This window comes from Bactrocera neohumeralis, chromosome 5, assembly GCF_024586455.1.
Source record: "Bactrocera neohumeralis isolate Rockhampton chromosome 5, APGP_CSIRO_Bneo_wtdbg2-racon-allhic-juicebox.fasta_v2, whole genome shotgun sequence".
Classification (NCBI taxonomy): Eukaryota; Metazoa; Arthropoda; class Insecta; order Diptera; family Tephritidae; genus Bactrocera; species Bactrocera neohumeralis.
This window is the reverse complement of record NC_065922.1, coordinates 24,345,171-24,361,735: the sequence shown is the minus strand read 5'-3', so window position 1 is coordinate 24,361,735 and position 16,565 is coordinate 24,345,171. Positions and strand designations below refer to the sequence as shown.

Sequence of the window (16,565 nt, the reverse complement as noted above, 5' to 3'; positions counted from 1 at the left end):
CTGTTGAATGAATGAAAAGTGCAGTTCTTTATTTATGGTATACAAAACAACAACGAAGTTATTCATTGTAGATTTCAATGAAATTTTTGCCAAATGCAATGCATTCATATAGCCTGCCAGACGTACATACGTACATGTATTGAATTGTTTGACACGATCTATAATTTTTAGCTTGTACCACCTAACATGTGGCAGCCATACGTAGATATGGTTGTGCCTAAAAGCCGGCGAATATCAGCTTGTTCGTACAAATTACGAGTCGGCAAGTGAATGAGAATCTTTGCTTTTATGAGAACACTAAAAGCAACAGCAATGTGTTTGTATGTATGCTGTATTATATGGCACAAAGGTTATTTAAAGCAAGCATATCCGTTAGTAAACGAATTTATAAGCCAGCCGTAGATACGGCTTACATAAAGTCCGATAGCTAGCTAACCTACTCACCTAACTACCTATATATTGGCTGTTGGGTGATGTTGAATCAGCATCCTTGCCACTACTAAACATATACATACATATACATATGTATGTATGTATATGCATATATGTATGTATGTACATATGTCTGTATTCTATGCGACAATTTCTTTTTTATGTTTATTTGTTGTGAAAATGAAATGAAAACTGTGAAGATACAGAAATAAGGCACAAGTCTCGCTGTAATGTCGCATAACTCAACCGCATGCCTGCCTACCCCACTTTTATGCCTACGCCTGAGCTCACATTAATTTAAAATGTACAAAAGTGCCGGTTGGTTTGCGCATTTGACTGTCCACAGAGTGAACCGTCTTGCCCTTTGTCCCACATCCTTCATTACAAGTTGACTCGGAGCGTATGCTTAGCTAAGTTTGCGGCTGCAAATCATCGCCGGCACCAATGACTGCCTCGCAGCCCACAACTAGAGGCCTAGCACATACACACTCATATATCCGCAATATACTGTACACCGATATAGAGGAGATATAAATTTAAAAGCGGATATCGCATTTAAACTTTTTCTTTGGCAAAATTTATATCTCACATAAAGTGTAGCAACGAATGTATTTCCTTCCTTTACGTTCAGTCAGCTACTTACCCCTACTTAAGACTTCCCATCTCATTTCCGTTTACATAATTTTATATGCCATCTTCACTAGGTCCGTTTATTTGCTTATATACATATGTATATATATTTATTGCTGGTACTTATGTTCTTGTCATTTCCATTTCATTGCAGCTGCCAATACTATTTGAAAAGCCATCTATGGGTACCGGCATATCAGGGTGTCATCACATTTTTCGTTTTGGCCAATTTCTCATTAGCGACATTCATGGACCCCGGTGTCATACCAAAAGGTACAATTCTCTGCAATGACATTTACTTTACAATTTTATTTTTATTTTTCCTTTACTTTGTAACTATTTTCTCCACACCACACACATACACACGCGCACACCAACACAGCATCGCCAGATGAGGACCGGGAGGAGGAGTTTCGTGCACCGCTTTATAAAAATGCCGAAATCAATGGCATCACCGTCAAGATGAAATGGTGTGTGACTTGTAAATTCTATCGTCCGCCACGCTGTTCACATTGTTCCGTATGCAATCATTGCATAGAGGTAAAGTAGCAAATGTTTATTTTATTATATGCTCATATTAAATGTTTACAATCATTTTTATTCGGATTTTTATTATAGACATTCGATCATCATTGCCCTTGGGTGAACAATTGCATTGGACGTCGCAATTATCGTTTCTTCTTCTTCTTTTTGGTTTCACTATCCATACACATGCTGAGCATATTTTCATTATGCTTATTTTATATATTGAAGATAACGCCAAACATCAGGGAAACATCGCCCATAGTAGCGTATCCTTTTGAAAACGTAAAAAGTTTATTTATGCAAAAACTTTTTCAACGTCATGACTTGCCAAAAATGTTGATATATCGTTTTTGTGGGTAAACTAGGACTCCATCACTCACGTGCTGTAACTTAAACTCGTTAGTAGTAGGCAGCCGAAGCCTTAAGCTGAAATTTAAAGCAAAGCTTCACTGATTTGTTTATAATTTTCACAAACCCCAAGTGCTTTAGTACTCAATTGGATTCAAAAACGTAAAATATCGGTTATTTTGTTGATTTTATTTCATTTATAGTTGAAAACTACAAAAGTATTTTTTTATTAAAAAATAACTGATGTCTCTACATCCTTTTGGGTTAGATTAGGTTGAGGTTTGCTTTTTTGTGATCCAAAATTCCTAAAAGATCATCAGATCCTCACAGGCGTTAATATCAAAGCCACTTCGTCAGTAGTTTAGTATATCGTCGTAGCCATAGTATTTACATCTAATACTACGGAAGAAGATTGCCACTTTTACTTTCCTTAAGTTTTTGAAACATTACTTTTCCCTTTAATTTTTGAAACATTTTCTCAAGTTAACTACGTCTTTTATTTTTACAATTCAAAAACTATATTTAAACCTTTCCGTAAATTTTAACAGCCAAATTTAAAATCCAATCCAATAATCAGTCGGTAATTTGGAGACCCAAAAAATTCCCCAAGAAGCTATCGGCCGATATCGGATATCAAGTTCTTCTTTAGTTTTTATTTGAAAACATATCTTCATGAAATTTTGTAAAGCTACTATCTCTGAACATATTGTACAGGGTTTGTCCAGAAAGTAATAGGACTGATTTTCTTCCGCCGCGACTTTACTTTGGAGCGTGCGCATACCGACTGGATTCGGTAGAGGGCGTTCCTAGATAACGAACGAGCGGCTGGTCAGTTGTCTCCGAGTCAGGACAAACATTTTCGCGCGAAGTGTTTCTATGAGTGGTGCAAGCCGCAACTACAGCGTTTGTTAGAGCAGAGGTACGCGATTAAATTCTGTGTGAAACTCGGTAAATCTGCGACAGAGACGTTTGATATGATCAATCAGGCTTTGCTTTAGCAAGAAGAAGTGGTTTTTTTGGAGGGGCGAGCGCCTTCTCACACAAAAAAGGGAAGAGGGAAGAATGAGCAAATGCAAAGTGAAAACGATGCTGATTGTCTTTTTTGAAATCAACGCCAACCGTCAACGCCAAGTTTTACGTGGAAGTCCTTAATAGACTCAAACGAAGGGTCAATCGGGTCCGACAAGACATCGCAGCCGATTGGCAGTTGCACCACGACAACGCCCCGACTCACACCGTCTTTCTTGTGAACAGATACCTAACCAAAGCCGGCATGTCAACGCTTCCGCAGGCGCCCTACAGCCCTGATGTGGCCTCCGCGGTTTGTTTTCTTGTTTCCTTGCCTGAAAAGGGCGATGAAAGGCAAGCATTTTGAGACGACAGAGGGAATCCAAGCAGCGTGCACCTCGGCTCTCAGGCCTATTGCGCAGAATGCCTTCCTTGACGCTTTCAATGCTTGGAAATCGCGCTAGCAGCGCTACATCGACGCAGAAGGAGCATATTTTGAAAGTTTTTAAATAATTGTAACGATTGGTTCAATAAGTTTTTTTAAATCGACTCAGTCCTATTACTTTCCGGACAATGCCTGTACATATCGGTCTCCCTAGCGTATAGCCGTCATTGAAAGATACCCTTGGCTGGTTACGTTTTCAGATTTAGTTATACATATAGTTAATATAGGAAATGCACCTGTGAAGAATATTATAGCTTCGGTGCTGCCGAAGTTGACGTTTTTTTTTTCTTATTTTAATTAGTCTAAACGTTTATAAATACATTTCCGAGAAGCATTTTTTTCCAGTACAGAGTACATACATATATTAAACGCTTGACGTATCTACAAACATTCAGAATTTAGAGCATTTTATCGATACAAACCTTGAGATAATATAAATCAAAACCATAAAATTATCTGCAAAACGATCTTTCCTAATAGATATTTTCACCTTAAAGCGCGATTACAAATATTTATTTTATTTATTTATTTATTTCATTATATTTTTTGTTTATAATATTTTGACATTTTTTACATTAACTTAATGTAAAGTGATGTTATCGTAATATTTCAAAAAAAAAAAGAAATATTTTCCTTAACTACAAACCGTTGCCACAATCACAGTATGGTGTTGATGGCTATAGTTATAATCCTAGCGATTCCGATTTTCGGGCTTACCGGTTTTCATATGGTGCTCGTATCACGTGGGCGCACAACAAACGAACAGGTCACCGGCAAATTCAAAGGTGGATATAATCCATTCTCACGTGGCTGCTGGCATAATTGCTGTTACACCCAGTGTGGACCACAATATCCAAGGTACAGCAAGATTAAATGCACATATATATTTACATATATATCTACATAATACGTCACATTTACATCATGAATCGGCACTAATAAATAATATTCCTTTCTTTTTATTAACTTCCGTTGCGTAATTGAAATAAATTATATACCGCGTAAACGAATGCTGGAATCTTGCTGCCGCTTTGTTAATGCCATCGGATGTGATGCTGACACCAACAAATCGTTTTAAACAGTCTTCTTAAGCCAGAAAAATATGCCGCTCGTCGCTCACACAAGGACGGTCAGGGTATTAGTGTTATCACCACCGAACGGCGGACGAATCAACAGGGCAGCAGTATGCGAGGCAACAACACACCCGGCAATGTGCCACGTTCACCACGCGAAACGCTGAAAAACTATTACGATAGGGACAATCGACACACTCAGGTAAAGACTTATACGGACCAGGGCAATGGTTATAATCAACGGTCGGGCAGCACAACGCTTTATAGTAAGGTGGGTAAATTGATTATTGCTGGTTATTGTTGCGAATCGTTGCGAAACTATCTTTTGTAAAAACAAAAAAAAAAACTAAGCAAACTATTTAACTTACTTTTTTTCCTTCTTATATGTAACTATGTACTCGTTGTGTTGTTGTTTGTATTCATGTACGATAAAGTGCTCGTACTTGTATGTATGTACACGTTTGCCTTTTTGTCAATTATTTTATTTAGTTCCATAATTTTTTCAACAATACTTGGGTGTTTAGTTTCCATAACACACATGTACATATATGTATATGCACTTCCCCACACACATACACACACATAGAAACGGTGGTTGGTTCTTGTATATACATACATACATACACCTACATATTTAATAGCGTGTAGCTGCATTGAATATTTCTTAATTGCCTGTTTTATTATGGAATGACGTGATTCCCACATACGAGTAGCATATTTTGATTCCATTAATTCTAATGCCTTCCAATTTGTTATTGCTATTTTTTTGTTTGTACATACATATGTACTGCGAGTGCATTAATTGAATATTTGACCTATAGTTTCGTATTTTATTTTCTATTCTCTTCACTGTGCACTAATTGGTGATTGCATTTATATCAGTTTAATAGTGTTGTCACTGCCTGCCCGCCTGACTACGAGACAATGTTTTTTTTTTCGTATATATAAATATTATATAATTTATATTGTTTAAGGTTTAAATTTAATTGAAGCATTTTTTTAACTTTTAATTCGGCACTAACAGCTTATTACATAAAATAATGCTTGCACAATACTTGAATATTTGCTTTCGTATGCAGAGCATTGAAAAATAGGGGATTGCTGTAAAGAAATTGTATGGTTATATAATTTATGTATGAAGATATTTCGTATATATATTTTTTTTATTTTAAGTATGCATACCGGCTTCCGCTGAAGGTTATCAGTATATTATTCTTTTAGGACTTTTTTTTCTAACGGAAATATTTAAAGGAGAGGAAATTTAGAATCCCTTTGTATATTTTTTTTTAAATACGAACTGGAAACCCCGCTTAAAGTTTTTAAATAATATCGGAAAAAGTTTGTATTGTTTAATGGGACCCTATTCATCTGTAAAAATTGTGAAAAACATAAATTTTTGTCATTAAAAATAAAGTTGAAATTTAATCTAAATTGGCAAGCTGCGAATATTTAAATATTAGGTCCACAAAAATAGTGCAATTTGCCCAGCCCGTTGACAATTTTTATACCCTTAACAGATTATATTAATTATTGCCACGAAGTATTTAACTCCCAGATGAAAACGTCAGAGACCTTATAAAGTATACATATGTAACGGGTTTTTCAATAAGTTTTTTTTAATAAAACAAAAACGGTTTGGAATATCAAAAAAAATTCTTTATTCCTGTGAAAATACAGTCGCTGGCTTGTTGACATAGACCATAGACTTGTCGTAGCCCCACAAGAAATAGTCTAATGGCGTTATCATTGAGCGGTAGCGATTTCCATTCACAGTAACGTGCCGGTCTTGATCATCTTGGAAGAAGTACGGCCCAATGACGCCGCCGGCCCCTAAATCGCACCAAACCGTAATTTCTCTCCGGATGTCAGGGTGACTCATGGAGTACGTGTGGATTGCTGACTGACCAATAACGCATATTTTGCTTATTGATGAAGCCATTCAACCAGAAATGAGACTCATCGCTGAAGATGATTTTTCGATAAAAATCCGGATCATTTTCAAATTGTTGCTCAGCGCAATTCACGAACATTCTGCTGGTCAAGCGGCTTCAGTTCTTGCGTCAATTTGATCTTCTAAGGATGCAGGCTAAGATTTTTTCGCAAAATTCGCCACAACGACGTCACAGAGATGCCCAACGCTTGAGGACGACGTGTGAGAGACTGATTTGGGTCTTCCTCAATTGATGCGCTAGCGACAGCAATATTGCCGACACTACGGTCACTTTTTTACTCACTGGCATATGAACATTTTGTAGTGTGCATGTGGATTAAAATTTTGCCACTACATGCTTAATTGTTGATCAAAAATAAATCCATAAATTGGACGTAGCGCTCTTAAAGACTCCGAATTTCAGTAGTAAATTTTAATAATTTCGAGTCGCTGTTGGATTGTATATCTTTCCATGATGAAATGGCAAACCTTACTGATGAGAAATTTCAAAAGAGCGAGAAAATATAGCGTCATTTGCTGTCCCTATCGGTCTACTTTTGTAGCGTCCATAATAGAAACCCCTTTAGTATATTTGCTAGAATTCTTTTTTATGAAATTCTTGCTATCTTATCCATTTTCAGATTAAATTATAAAAGTACAAACCAAGTAGCTTCCTGTAGGTCAATATAATAAAAAATAGAATAAGAACAATTAGAAACCTCCTTGCATTTCTAGCAAATTAAAATCTTCACTGCCATTGCTCGTTAAATTTAAAAGCTTCTGCAAATTTGTATGGAAAAGTTTAAAGTTTCTGAAAGTTCTGCTTTTTTTAATTTCTTTTTTAAATATTTTTACATATTTCTACTTTTGAAGATGTTTTATTTTTTTTTGCATGTGCAGTTTAGTTTTTTCTCTAAAATAAATGTATGTATTTAGTATACTACTATTTACCGCAACTAATTATTGAGCAAACTGTTATACTATATAGTTCTGTAGTAAAATGTCTGCAGGCAAAAATTTAAGTCTCCTTCGAATCGCCAAATATCTACTCCATAATTTTGTACTATCTAAAATTTAGAGCTGAAACAAAATACTACTAAGTATGGTATAATAATAAAATATTCTCATTAAGGGGTTATATACAGTTAACAGGCAGAAATATGCGAATTTTCTAGAATTTTTTTTAAGAAAACTTTCAAAGCTGTTATCCAAAAAATTTGTACTTTAAGACTTAGTATTAGTAAAAATATTTATTTGGAAAGGAACTACAGCTGATCTCCGGGAGCTCCTCTCAAAAAAGACGCTTTGCGGTGACCACTATATCTCTAAACTGGATCCTTTGAAATTAAAAAACCAAACAGATTTCGTTAAAGTAATGTTAAATCTAGTAAAGCAAATCGAAGGAATAAGCAAAATAAAATCGTTTGACAAAATGGCGGATTCTCAAAAAAGGATCGATTTTTGACCAAAATTTCGGCCTTAAATTTTATATAAAAAAATATTTATCGATGAGAAAAATTTTCATTTAATTACTAAAAAATAAATATTTAATAAGCTCGTGTTAAAATTTGAGACTAATCGGCTTAGCCGCTTCCGAGTAATGTTGGTCACCGACTTTGAAACGTCATTTTAAAGAAAACGAGTTTAAAGTTTGGAACGCACTTCCAAGCACTCTGAAACGCCTTTTCAAATTTATGTGTAACTTCGAAAATATTTTTTGTGTGTATTCTAAAATATATGGGCATTAAAAAAATAAAATAAAAAAATCGATTTTTTGGAAATTCTAACTGTATGTAACCTCTTAAAGTGGCATAAACGCTTTCCGGTTTATTTATTTCTTTATAAAAACAATGAAAAAATTTTTTATGAAATGAATTTAAAATATAATAACATTAAAAATACTATAAAAAAATAAACATAATTCCGAAGTATTATCTAAAGTTGTAAAGTTTAATTTATCATCTCTGAAGGTCAAATTTTAAGGAACCAAAAAAAAAGGTGTTTGCATTGAAAAGTAAAATGTAACCTTCTCGAAGAAGTTATTTGCAGAAATATTCAACTTAATTGTCTCACATTTCTTTTCGATTAAATTTAAACAGATTTTTTATTCCTTCACCTATAAAAAGGCGAAGCTTTATCAATGAACAAAGAATAAAAGTAAAATTTTCGTACCAAAAATCTGCAGTTTTCTTCCGACAATTAATTTAAGCGAATACATATAATTTGCATTTGTTTACAAGTACTTTTTTCGTACCCTTTACTACAGAACTACAGCAGTTTGCCCAATATTATTTTGTTCGAATGCACTATCTCGTAATGGTATGCTATTTTGTTAGTTAGAAAAGCTCTATATTCAAATTGGTCCGTATCAAAAAAAAAAAAAATAAAGCAAAACAAAACTCTACACTAAATGCAAGCACCGAAAAAGGTAAAAAAAATCTATCTATTAATTCATTTTTTTCAATATTTTTTTGCGAAAAACCATATTATTATTGTTCATATACATATATACTTGTATTTGTTCGTGCGATAACTTTTTTGAAAAGTTTTCTCTTTAAAAATACGTACTCTTCATGTCATTCGTTCCTTTATTAAGATTTCAATTGCGTTTTGCAAACTCTACAATATATTCTACTTAATTCGTTTGTTGGTAATTTGAGCGATTTTTTACTCGTATACGATTCGTACTACAGTTTTCATTAATATAAATAGTTGAAGCATTGTAACTTATTTCTTTGTACAATGTTTTGAAAATTATAGTTATTTAGGATTTTTAACAAATACCGTTTTCATTATCATATTTTGTACAACCATTGTGTTCCGTTTTAACTAAAATTATTGTTGTATAACTACTTACATACATAAATACATTCATTAATAGTGTTGATATTAGCAGATACTTTTTTTTGGGTTTTTTGAAATCAAATCTGTCTAGAATCAACTTGTTTAGAAATGTTGGTAGGACTGCCATGAATGTGCAAAATACGCCAACTTGGTCAATTTCCGTGATGCTAACTTAGTAATAGCTAACTGGCGCTCTTTTATATCCTGAACAGGGTATATTAGTTTAGTTAGCAGGAATATAAAGTAAAAAGATCTGAGCTGAGCCGTCTGTCCGTGTATACATGAAGTAGTTTGAGATATCGGTCTGCAATGTTGCACACGTCTTTTTCTCCTCAAAAAGCTGCTTATTAGCCGGAATCGCCAATTTCGGACCTTTATAGCATATAGCTGTCATACAAACTGAACGTTCAAAATCATGTCATTGTATGAAAAACCTTTTTTATTTAACGAAACATCTTCATGAAATTAGTCACGAATTATTTTTTTTAAAGCAGCGGTACAATTTCCGAACAAAATTTTCTACTATAGCATATAGTTGCCATACAAACTGAACGATTAAAACCAAGTTTTTAAATGAAAACTTTTTCCTTTGTGAAGGGTGTTATTGTACCGATTACACAGTATAACAGCTAATCTGGGGGGTTAGAAATTCCAAGTCAGGGTGATGGTACTAGGTCAGTATAGTAAAACCCTCAAAGGGTTTTGCGTTCGTATGTGTCAGTTTTTTTTATGACCTTTTAAATTTTTTTTCTTATCCTTTTTGCGGTTCCTTTATTCGCACATGCAAAGCAATTCAATAGATTGTGACCTTCGCCAGGATTAGTCCAAGTCATTGGGATACCGAATGGCATACTTTCACGTCTTCTATTTTTCCAATCCATTAGACGGTTGTAGCAGCTTTTACACACTATATTTGGTACCCAATTTTCGTTCACTATAACATTTTGGTTGAAGTACATCTCGTATGTTTGAACAAAATCAGAGAGTTATGTTAAACTACGTTTTTGCCAAAATGTTACAACTAAGCGAAAAAACATCAAGATAAGGAAAAAATTTAAGAGGTCATAAAAAAAACTGACACATACGAACGCCAAACACTTTGAGGGTTTTACTATACTGACTGACCATCCTGACCATCACCCTGACTTGGAATTTCTCATCCCCCAGACAATAATCCCAAAAATGTTCCACAGTTTTATTGTATTATTATTACCCTATATAACTTGACTCCATGGCTCGAGAGTTCTAATCGCAGACGAAGAAAACTTTAAATATTATAGCTTGTTTAATAACAGTGGTCACCTCATAGTCCCATTTTCAAATCTACACATTTTGACGTGAAAAGCTTCTAACAAAATCCTTCAACCTTTTGAATACGGCTTCAAACGTAAAGAAACTTCAAGTCTCAACGCCACAGTGGAAGAAAAAGTGAAACCAAAGTTCTTTAAAGAAGATTCTATAAGTATTTGCTTTAAAATGTTCAAATAACCTAATAATACTGTTATTTGTTGTAAAAAAAAACAAAAGTTTTTGTAAATTATTTAAAATGTATCGCGGCAGTCCCCGTTCTTAACCTCATAAGTGAATCCCTTTCGCCTTACAGAAATGGTTGTGGTTTATTCCGAAAATGCCAACCCGTCTTTATTTGGGAAGCTCAAATAATTTCTGTAAAATTCACAAAAACAAATAAATGCCATTACAATATGATAAACAGATTCTGCTTACCCTTGTGTTAATCAAGTTAATCCAATCCGCGCAAGTGTTAATCAAACCTCCAAATTCGCTCATCAGTTTTCCGCTCCTTGGCGTACCAACAACAACAACTTCATACCAATTCACAAACCATACATGAAAACGTTAATTGAATTCATCAAACTCGTTACCATAATTTACATGCCTACATACATACATATTTTATGTTAATTATTTCATCTCGAACAGCCGCTTTCATAATGATTTTTTTTGTGTTTCCTTGGTTTTCATGCAATTTCAATTAAAATTAGTGTTTAGCTTTTGTACATTCTATTTTACTTGCGATTCCAATTATTACCTAACACCGCGCCTTTCTGCGCTCCTTCCCCCACGCCGTTTAGCTGTCGCCTGGACGTGAATGTTCAGACACCGATATGGAGCCGCAGGCATCGCAGAGTCAAGATTGTGAGCCCACACCGCCACTGCAACGACACAATTCGACAAATTTCTACTTGCCCCAAGTGGAGGCAGGCGTGAGCAATATGAATAACGGTGGCATAGCGACCGGTGCGGGCATGATGCCCAACGCTGGTGGAGGTGGCGGCGCAGGTGGTGGTGGTGGCGATTCACCACGTCACATGCGCATGTATCATCCGCGACACAGTCCACTAGCGCGTCAGCGGTGAGTTGCCACACATTTATGAATATTTTTATACCTTCAGTTATTTCCTAATAATTAATATAACTATCAATTTATTTGTTTAGCGGTTTGGAGCCACAACGCGGCTATAATCCCGCCGATCCATTGTCGCCCGATCATCCCGCTCATCCGGGAAATCAGGGCGTACAGCAACAACAACGCAGTGGGACAACTGCAACGCCCACAATGCAGCAACGAATAAAACCGTTGGGTGTGGCAACACCACTGGTGATGGCAAGTCCCGTCAGAAGGTGAGTGTTTCCATTGTTTTTGTCAATAGTTACGCTGTAAGCGCATGTGTGCTAGTACGAGTGCGTTAGTGCGTTTGCAAAAGCAAAAATCGGCCCAAAACCACTCGGAGATAATACAATTGCAATGCAAGCATTTTCAAGCTGCTTCGACGCGCTCTACTTTTATGCGCTCTAATTACGTTTATTATAATCTGTTATAGTTATTATTACCTCTCAATCTATACATATGTATGTATATGTATACGCAAAGTGTTTAAAATGTACCTAAATATCTACTCTCTGTGACTTCCCACCCGAAACTGCTTACTATATATTTAACCTCAAAAGTTTTTTTTTAACGCCTTGATAATGTGTGAGCCAATGAATTGAAAACTAAATAAATAACCACAAATTTACAATACCCAGCCTTTAGAAAATGTTTAACTTCTCTGCTTTTACTTCCATGCCTCAAAATTTGTATTGAAATGTTTCTCTAATCTACGCTTCTATTTTGTGCATATAATTTTATTTATTTTTGTATACTTTTTTTGCATTGAAGATGGACATAGCTGGAATTAGCAACTCTTAATTTATGCCAATGTGAAATGCAAAATCGGTAAATAACAAAGAAACAAAAACAAAAAACAAAAATTGTTAAGAAGAATGAGTGTTTCTGTTGCCAGCGCACTTTTTTCGTCACACACATTTTCAGAATTTGCATTTATTTCAAATGAAAAACGAATTATTTTTATGTCTGATGATTAATGGAGGAAATTCCTTCAACTGTTTATAAAACTAAAATATCGCGGACACCTGCTTACAAGAAATTATATTCAAAATGAGTTTGGTTATTTTTTCTACATAGTTTCATTATTGTTGTAATCCCATAGAGAACATATGATTTTTTTAATAGAATTAGTCACATTTTACTAATCTAGTGAAGATAACACACTAATGAGATTAACTCTGAAATGAGGGAGAAGGATTTTACTTACTGCAGTTTGATATGATAGAAAAATCCAGATATTCGGATATCAGAATAGAGTATGTTCATGTCCAAATATCAATAATAATAAAAAAAATGGCTATATTATGTAGACGCAGGATAAGGGCCCTGGGATTCATGTTTCCAAAGAATATTCTGAGGCTAGGTGAGTCTTTATGACTTAGGAGGGGCACAATTGACTTTGATTTTGTCAGACCGCGAACCAAAATACCTCGGCAAAATTTTCCATAAAGTGGATGGTCATAGCTCCAATTGTTGCACGCGATGGCGCAAGGAGTCATTTGGATCTTCTTAAATATTCTGCTCCACAGCAGCAGTAGCATCTGCGATGCGCACTATTCGACGCCTCTGAGTTTGTCAACGGAATTATTAGTATGGTAATAAATTTGCAGGAATTGCATTGTTTCGAAGTAAGTCTGTTTATTATGAAATAGCAAGCCAACCTGAGTATAAATAAAGTAACAGCCATCAAAAAGTACGACTTATTGAAAACCACATTTCTAAAAAGACATCAGTTAGGAATTTACATTGTGACAAAAGCACCCACAAATTGTAATTAAATTCCCCGTGTCAATGATATTTCAAAAAAATATATTCTACTAAGTTGGTAAGACGGTCTTTGCCAAATACGAGCGCGATCTGTCAACCAGTTTGCTTACAGCAGCTGCTTAAGTCGGTACCCATCAGTGGTACGTTGCTATTTTTACAATGAATAAAAATATCGAACAAAGAATTTGTGAAAGATATGGTGCTTGAAAATGGTCGGTTAGAGATATGGCAAGAAAGCTTGAAATCTCTCGCGAGTCCGTTCGAATGATTTGGTTGGAAATTTTTCAAATGAAACGCATTTTTGCAAAAATCGACTCGTCCCATTAAAGCTGAAATAAAACAAAATTCGCTGAAGTAGCTGAAGACCATCCCAAAAACTGCTTATGAAAAGTGTTTTAAGGGGCTATACCAGTGTGACGCATGAAAAATTAGGCGATTTTCGTGAATTTTTTTAAAAGAAAGTACTAGATTGAATGTTTCGACGTTCTATGGACGTAATAAAGTATATTTTTAGCTATATTAAATTTTTTTTTTACAAAAATATTGAAAAATAACGGAGTTATGTGTTGTCTGCGGAAGTGCCAAAAAAAAAACGTGCCTCAACTGCTGGCATGATTCCGGTCGATTGAGTAGCTGAAACAAAAAAATTCAAAATGTTTATTAAACTTAAATATATTTTCTATACAATGGACTACGATCTTTGAAAAATATCAAAAATTAAGAAAATGGCGCAATTTAAAAAAAAAATCGTTTTTTTACGAAAAAAAATTGTCGTTTTTTCAATGCCAAATTGACAATTTGCAGCCAATCAAAAAGATCGTAGTCTATTGTATAGCAAATGTATTCAACTATATCCACTTTTAATTTGAAGTCGATCGGTCAATTTCTCGTTGAGTTATAATGTCAGCAAATTTGAAAAATGTCGTTTCGAGAAAAACGCGTTTAAAGTTTCACTTATATATGTTTGCACCTCTGAGCGGTCGCTATTTAGAACGCTGCCATTCAAAAACTATTTAAAATACGACCACGCCGATTTCACAGGATATTTTTGAATATATAAGCTATCGAAAAAGCAAAAAAAAAACATTTTTTTTGAAAGTGTCACACTGGTATAGTCCCTTAAAGACTGGGAAAAATCGTTGGCATAAGTGTATTACATCTGATGGGGATTACTTTGAAGGCGACAAAATAAATATTGTTGAATAATTAAATATTTTGCGTTTTATTTAAATTTTCAGGGTATATTTTTGTCACAATATATGTATTCGTAAGCGAGGTTTTATTTCACTTTTACTAGTTTTAGTTTCGTAAGATCTGTACTTACATAAAGTGAGGAATACACATATGGTATATGAAAGGGTAAAGGAAAAATTCAACTTAAAACTCATTCCAAAAACGATTTCCATACAATTTAGAAATCAAGATCCAACATATCAGATTTGCCTAAAGAAGACTGACGCTGAAATATGTAAAATAATAAAGAATCCTTCAGTAAATAGCCTATATACTCAATATATAACCTATACAAATTTAAAGTTAAACGGTTAGAATTATTAGGATAGGAGTAAATTTAAAAAAAATCAACTTAAAAACACCATTATCAGTGCTCAACTTATAAAGAATGACGAACGAAGAATTTACTTAAGTATTTATATATTTAAAAAATATATAATTTTTCTTTTGAAATAAATGCAACTTCCCGTTTTATACAATCATTTAGTAGATTTCAGTCTAAAGTCATTTTACTAAGGCACGATTTTTGATGAGTTGACATTAAAAAAAAATAATTAAAAATGCGTAATGCTGCTCATGAGTGTAGTAGGCGCCAGCATCAAAGTGAAACAAAATTATGAAAAATTACAAAAGAACACTAAAAGAAAAAAATAAAGACTGCGAATTGTAAATAAAGTAGAAAGGAATGCTTTATGCAGCTTAACGCAAGCATTTAGTTGCTTTGTAAATAATATTTATGCATTAACACATTATATTAGTAAGCAAAAAGGCCAAAAACTATTCAACAAAAAATATAAATCTTTCGGTTTGGAGCAAAAATTTTAAACGAAGTGTATATGCACTAGTCATGAAGAAAATCTAAGGAATGTATTAAAAAAAATCTCTATTTTAGCCGAATATGTGCCTGAGCTTTTCAAAAAATTATTTTTAAATATGTGTTGTTGTTTTTTTATTTCTTACTACATCTATTTTCTCTTCTTTTTATTCTTTTTTTTCGCTAGTCAATACTCAAAAATAGATCAGAATTTGAACTGCTAAGCTTAAAGTAAACTGCTACACGCAAAAAATGTGTTTAGAGTTAGAAGTGAATTAAATTTTATTTAGTTCAATATTTTTATTGAAAATAAACGACAACCAAATGTTTTAAATCGACTTCTGACATCTGTGTGTATATGTATGAACTTTTTCCAAACCAACTAATCCTACTATATACAACAACTACAACCGCTACTACTACTACTATCAATACAACAACAACCGCCACGACCATCACGATCACCAACCAACCAATCAACCAACTACCACCACCACCACCTCCATCCTAACGAGCTGCGACTTGAACTTCAACTTGCAACTTGAATTGCAACAACCCGACTCTGACCGCGCTTGTGCACTCACACACACGTACACGCATTCACCACCACAAGCTCCAACCGTTACTCAAGTCCAAGCTCAGCTTCAGCCTCAACTTCAATTTCTGCTCAGCGAAGCTTAGTTTAAGCTTTACGTTGTTTAGCAAACAAAAAGTCAAAGTCGTTCGTTCGTTCGTACGCTCGCTCGTTCGTTCGTTTGTTTCCGTCGTACAGTTTCCGTCCAAATCTTCTACCACCACTACCACCTACTACTACTCTGTTGCTATATTCATTGGAGGTGAGTTTTTCGTTTGTTAAGTTCCGTTTTCTTTATGCAACGAATTGTTATATACTTTTTTCTTTTATCTAATATATGGTTGAGTTTTATAGTATACCATCAAAAACCAAAAACTATAATAATTTCGTTAAGTCATTTTATGTTTGCGCTTTACACATTACCATTGTTTTGCTAAAAAAAAAAACGTTTGGACTCATACAACAGAAAAGTGCTCACTCACTTCAGTTTTTTTAACACTATTTTCACTCACTGTCTAACGTCTATATCTTT

At 34.3% G+C, this 16,565-nt stretch overlaps 1 protein-coding gene across 6 annotated transcripts in view; it reads left to right on the top strand.

Annotated features, from left to right (window-relative positions):
- LOC126760312 (palmitoyltransferase ZDHHC8) overlaps positions 1-16,565 on the top strand; it is a 118,918-nt gene that overhangs the window by 88,797 nt on the left and 13,556 nt on the right. The window contains exons 2-10 of one of the 6 annotated variants that reach the window (XM_050475870.1): positions 1,217-1,335; positions 1,445-1,602; positions 1,681-1,853; positions 4,052-4,246; positions 4,471-4,732; positions 11,329-11,609; positions 11,693-11,878; positions 12,417-12,473; positions 16,073-16,136. In XM_050475870.1, coding sequence (XP_050331827.1) covers positions 1,217-1,335; positions 1,445-1,602; positions 1,681-1,853; positions 4,052-4,246; positions 4,471-4,732; positions 11,329-11,609; positions 11,693-11,878; positions 12,417-12,426 — 1,384 coding nt within the window. In that variant the 3' untranslated portion in view covers positions 12,427-12,473; positions 16,073-16,136. Of the gene's footprint in view, positions 1-1,216; positions 1,336-1,444; positions 1,603-1,680; positions 1,854-4,051; positions 4,247-4,470; positions 4,733-11,328; positions 11,610-11,692; positions 11,879-12,416; positions 12,474-15,646; positions 16,296-16,565 lie in introns of those variants that run through there. The other 5 variants (XM_050475871.1, XR_007667185.1, XM_050475869.1 and 2 more) reach the window with 5 other exon arrangements.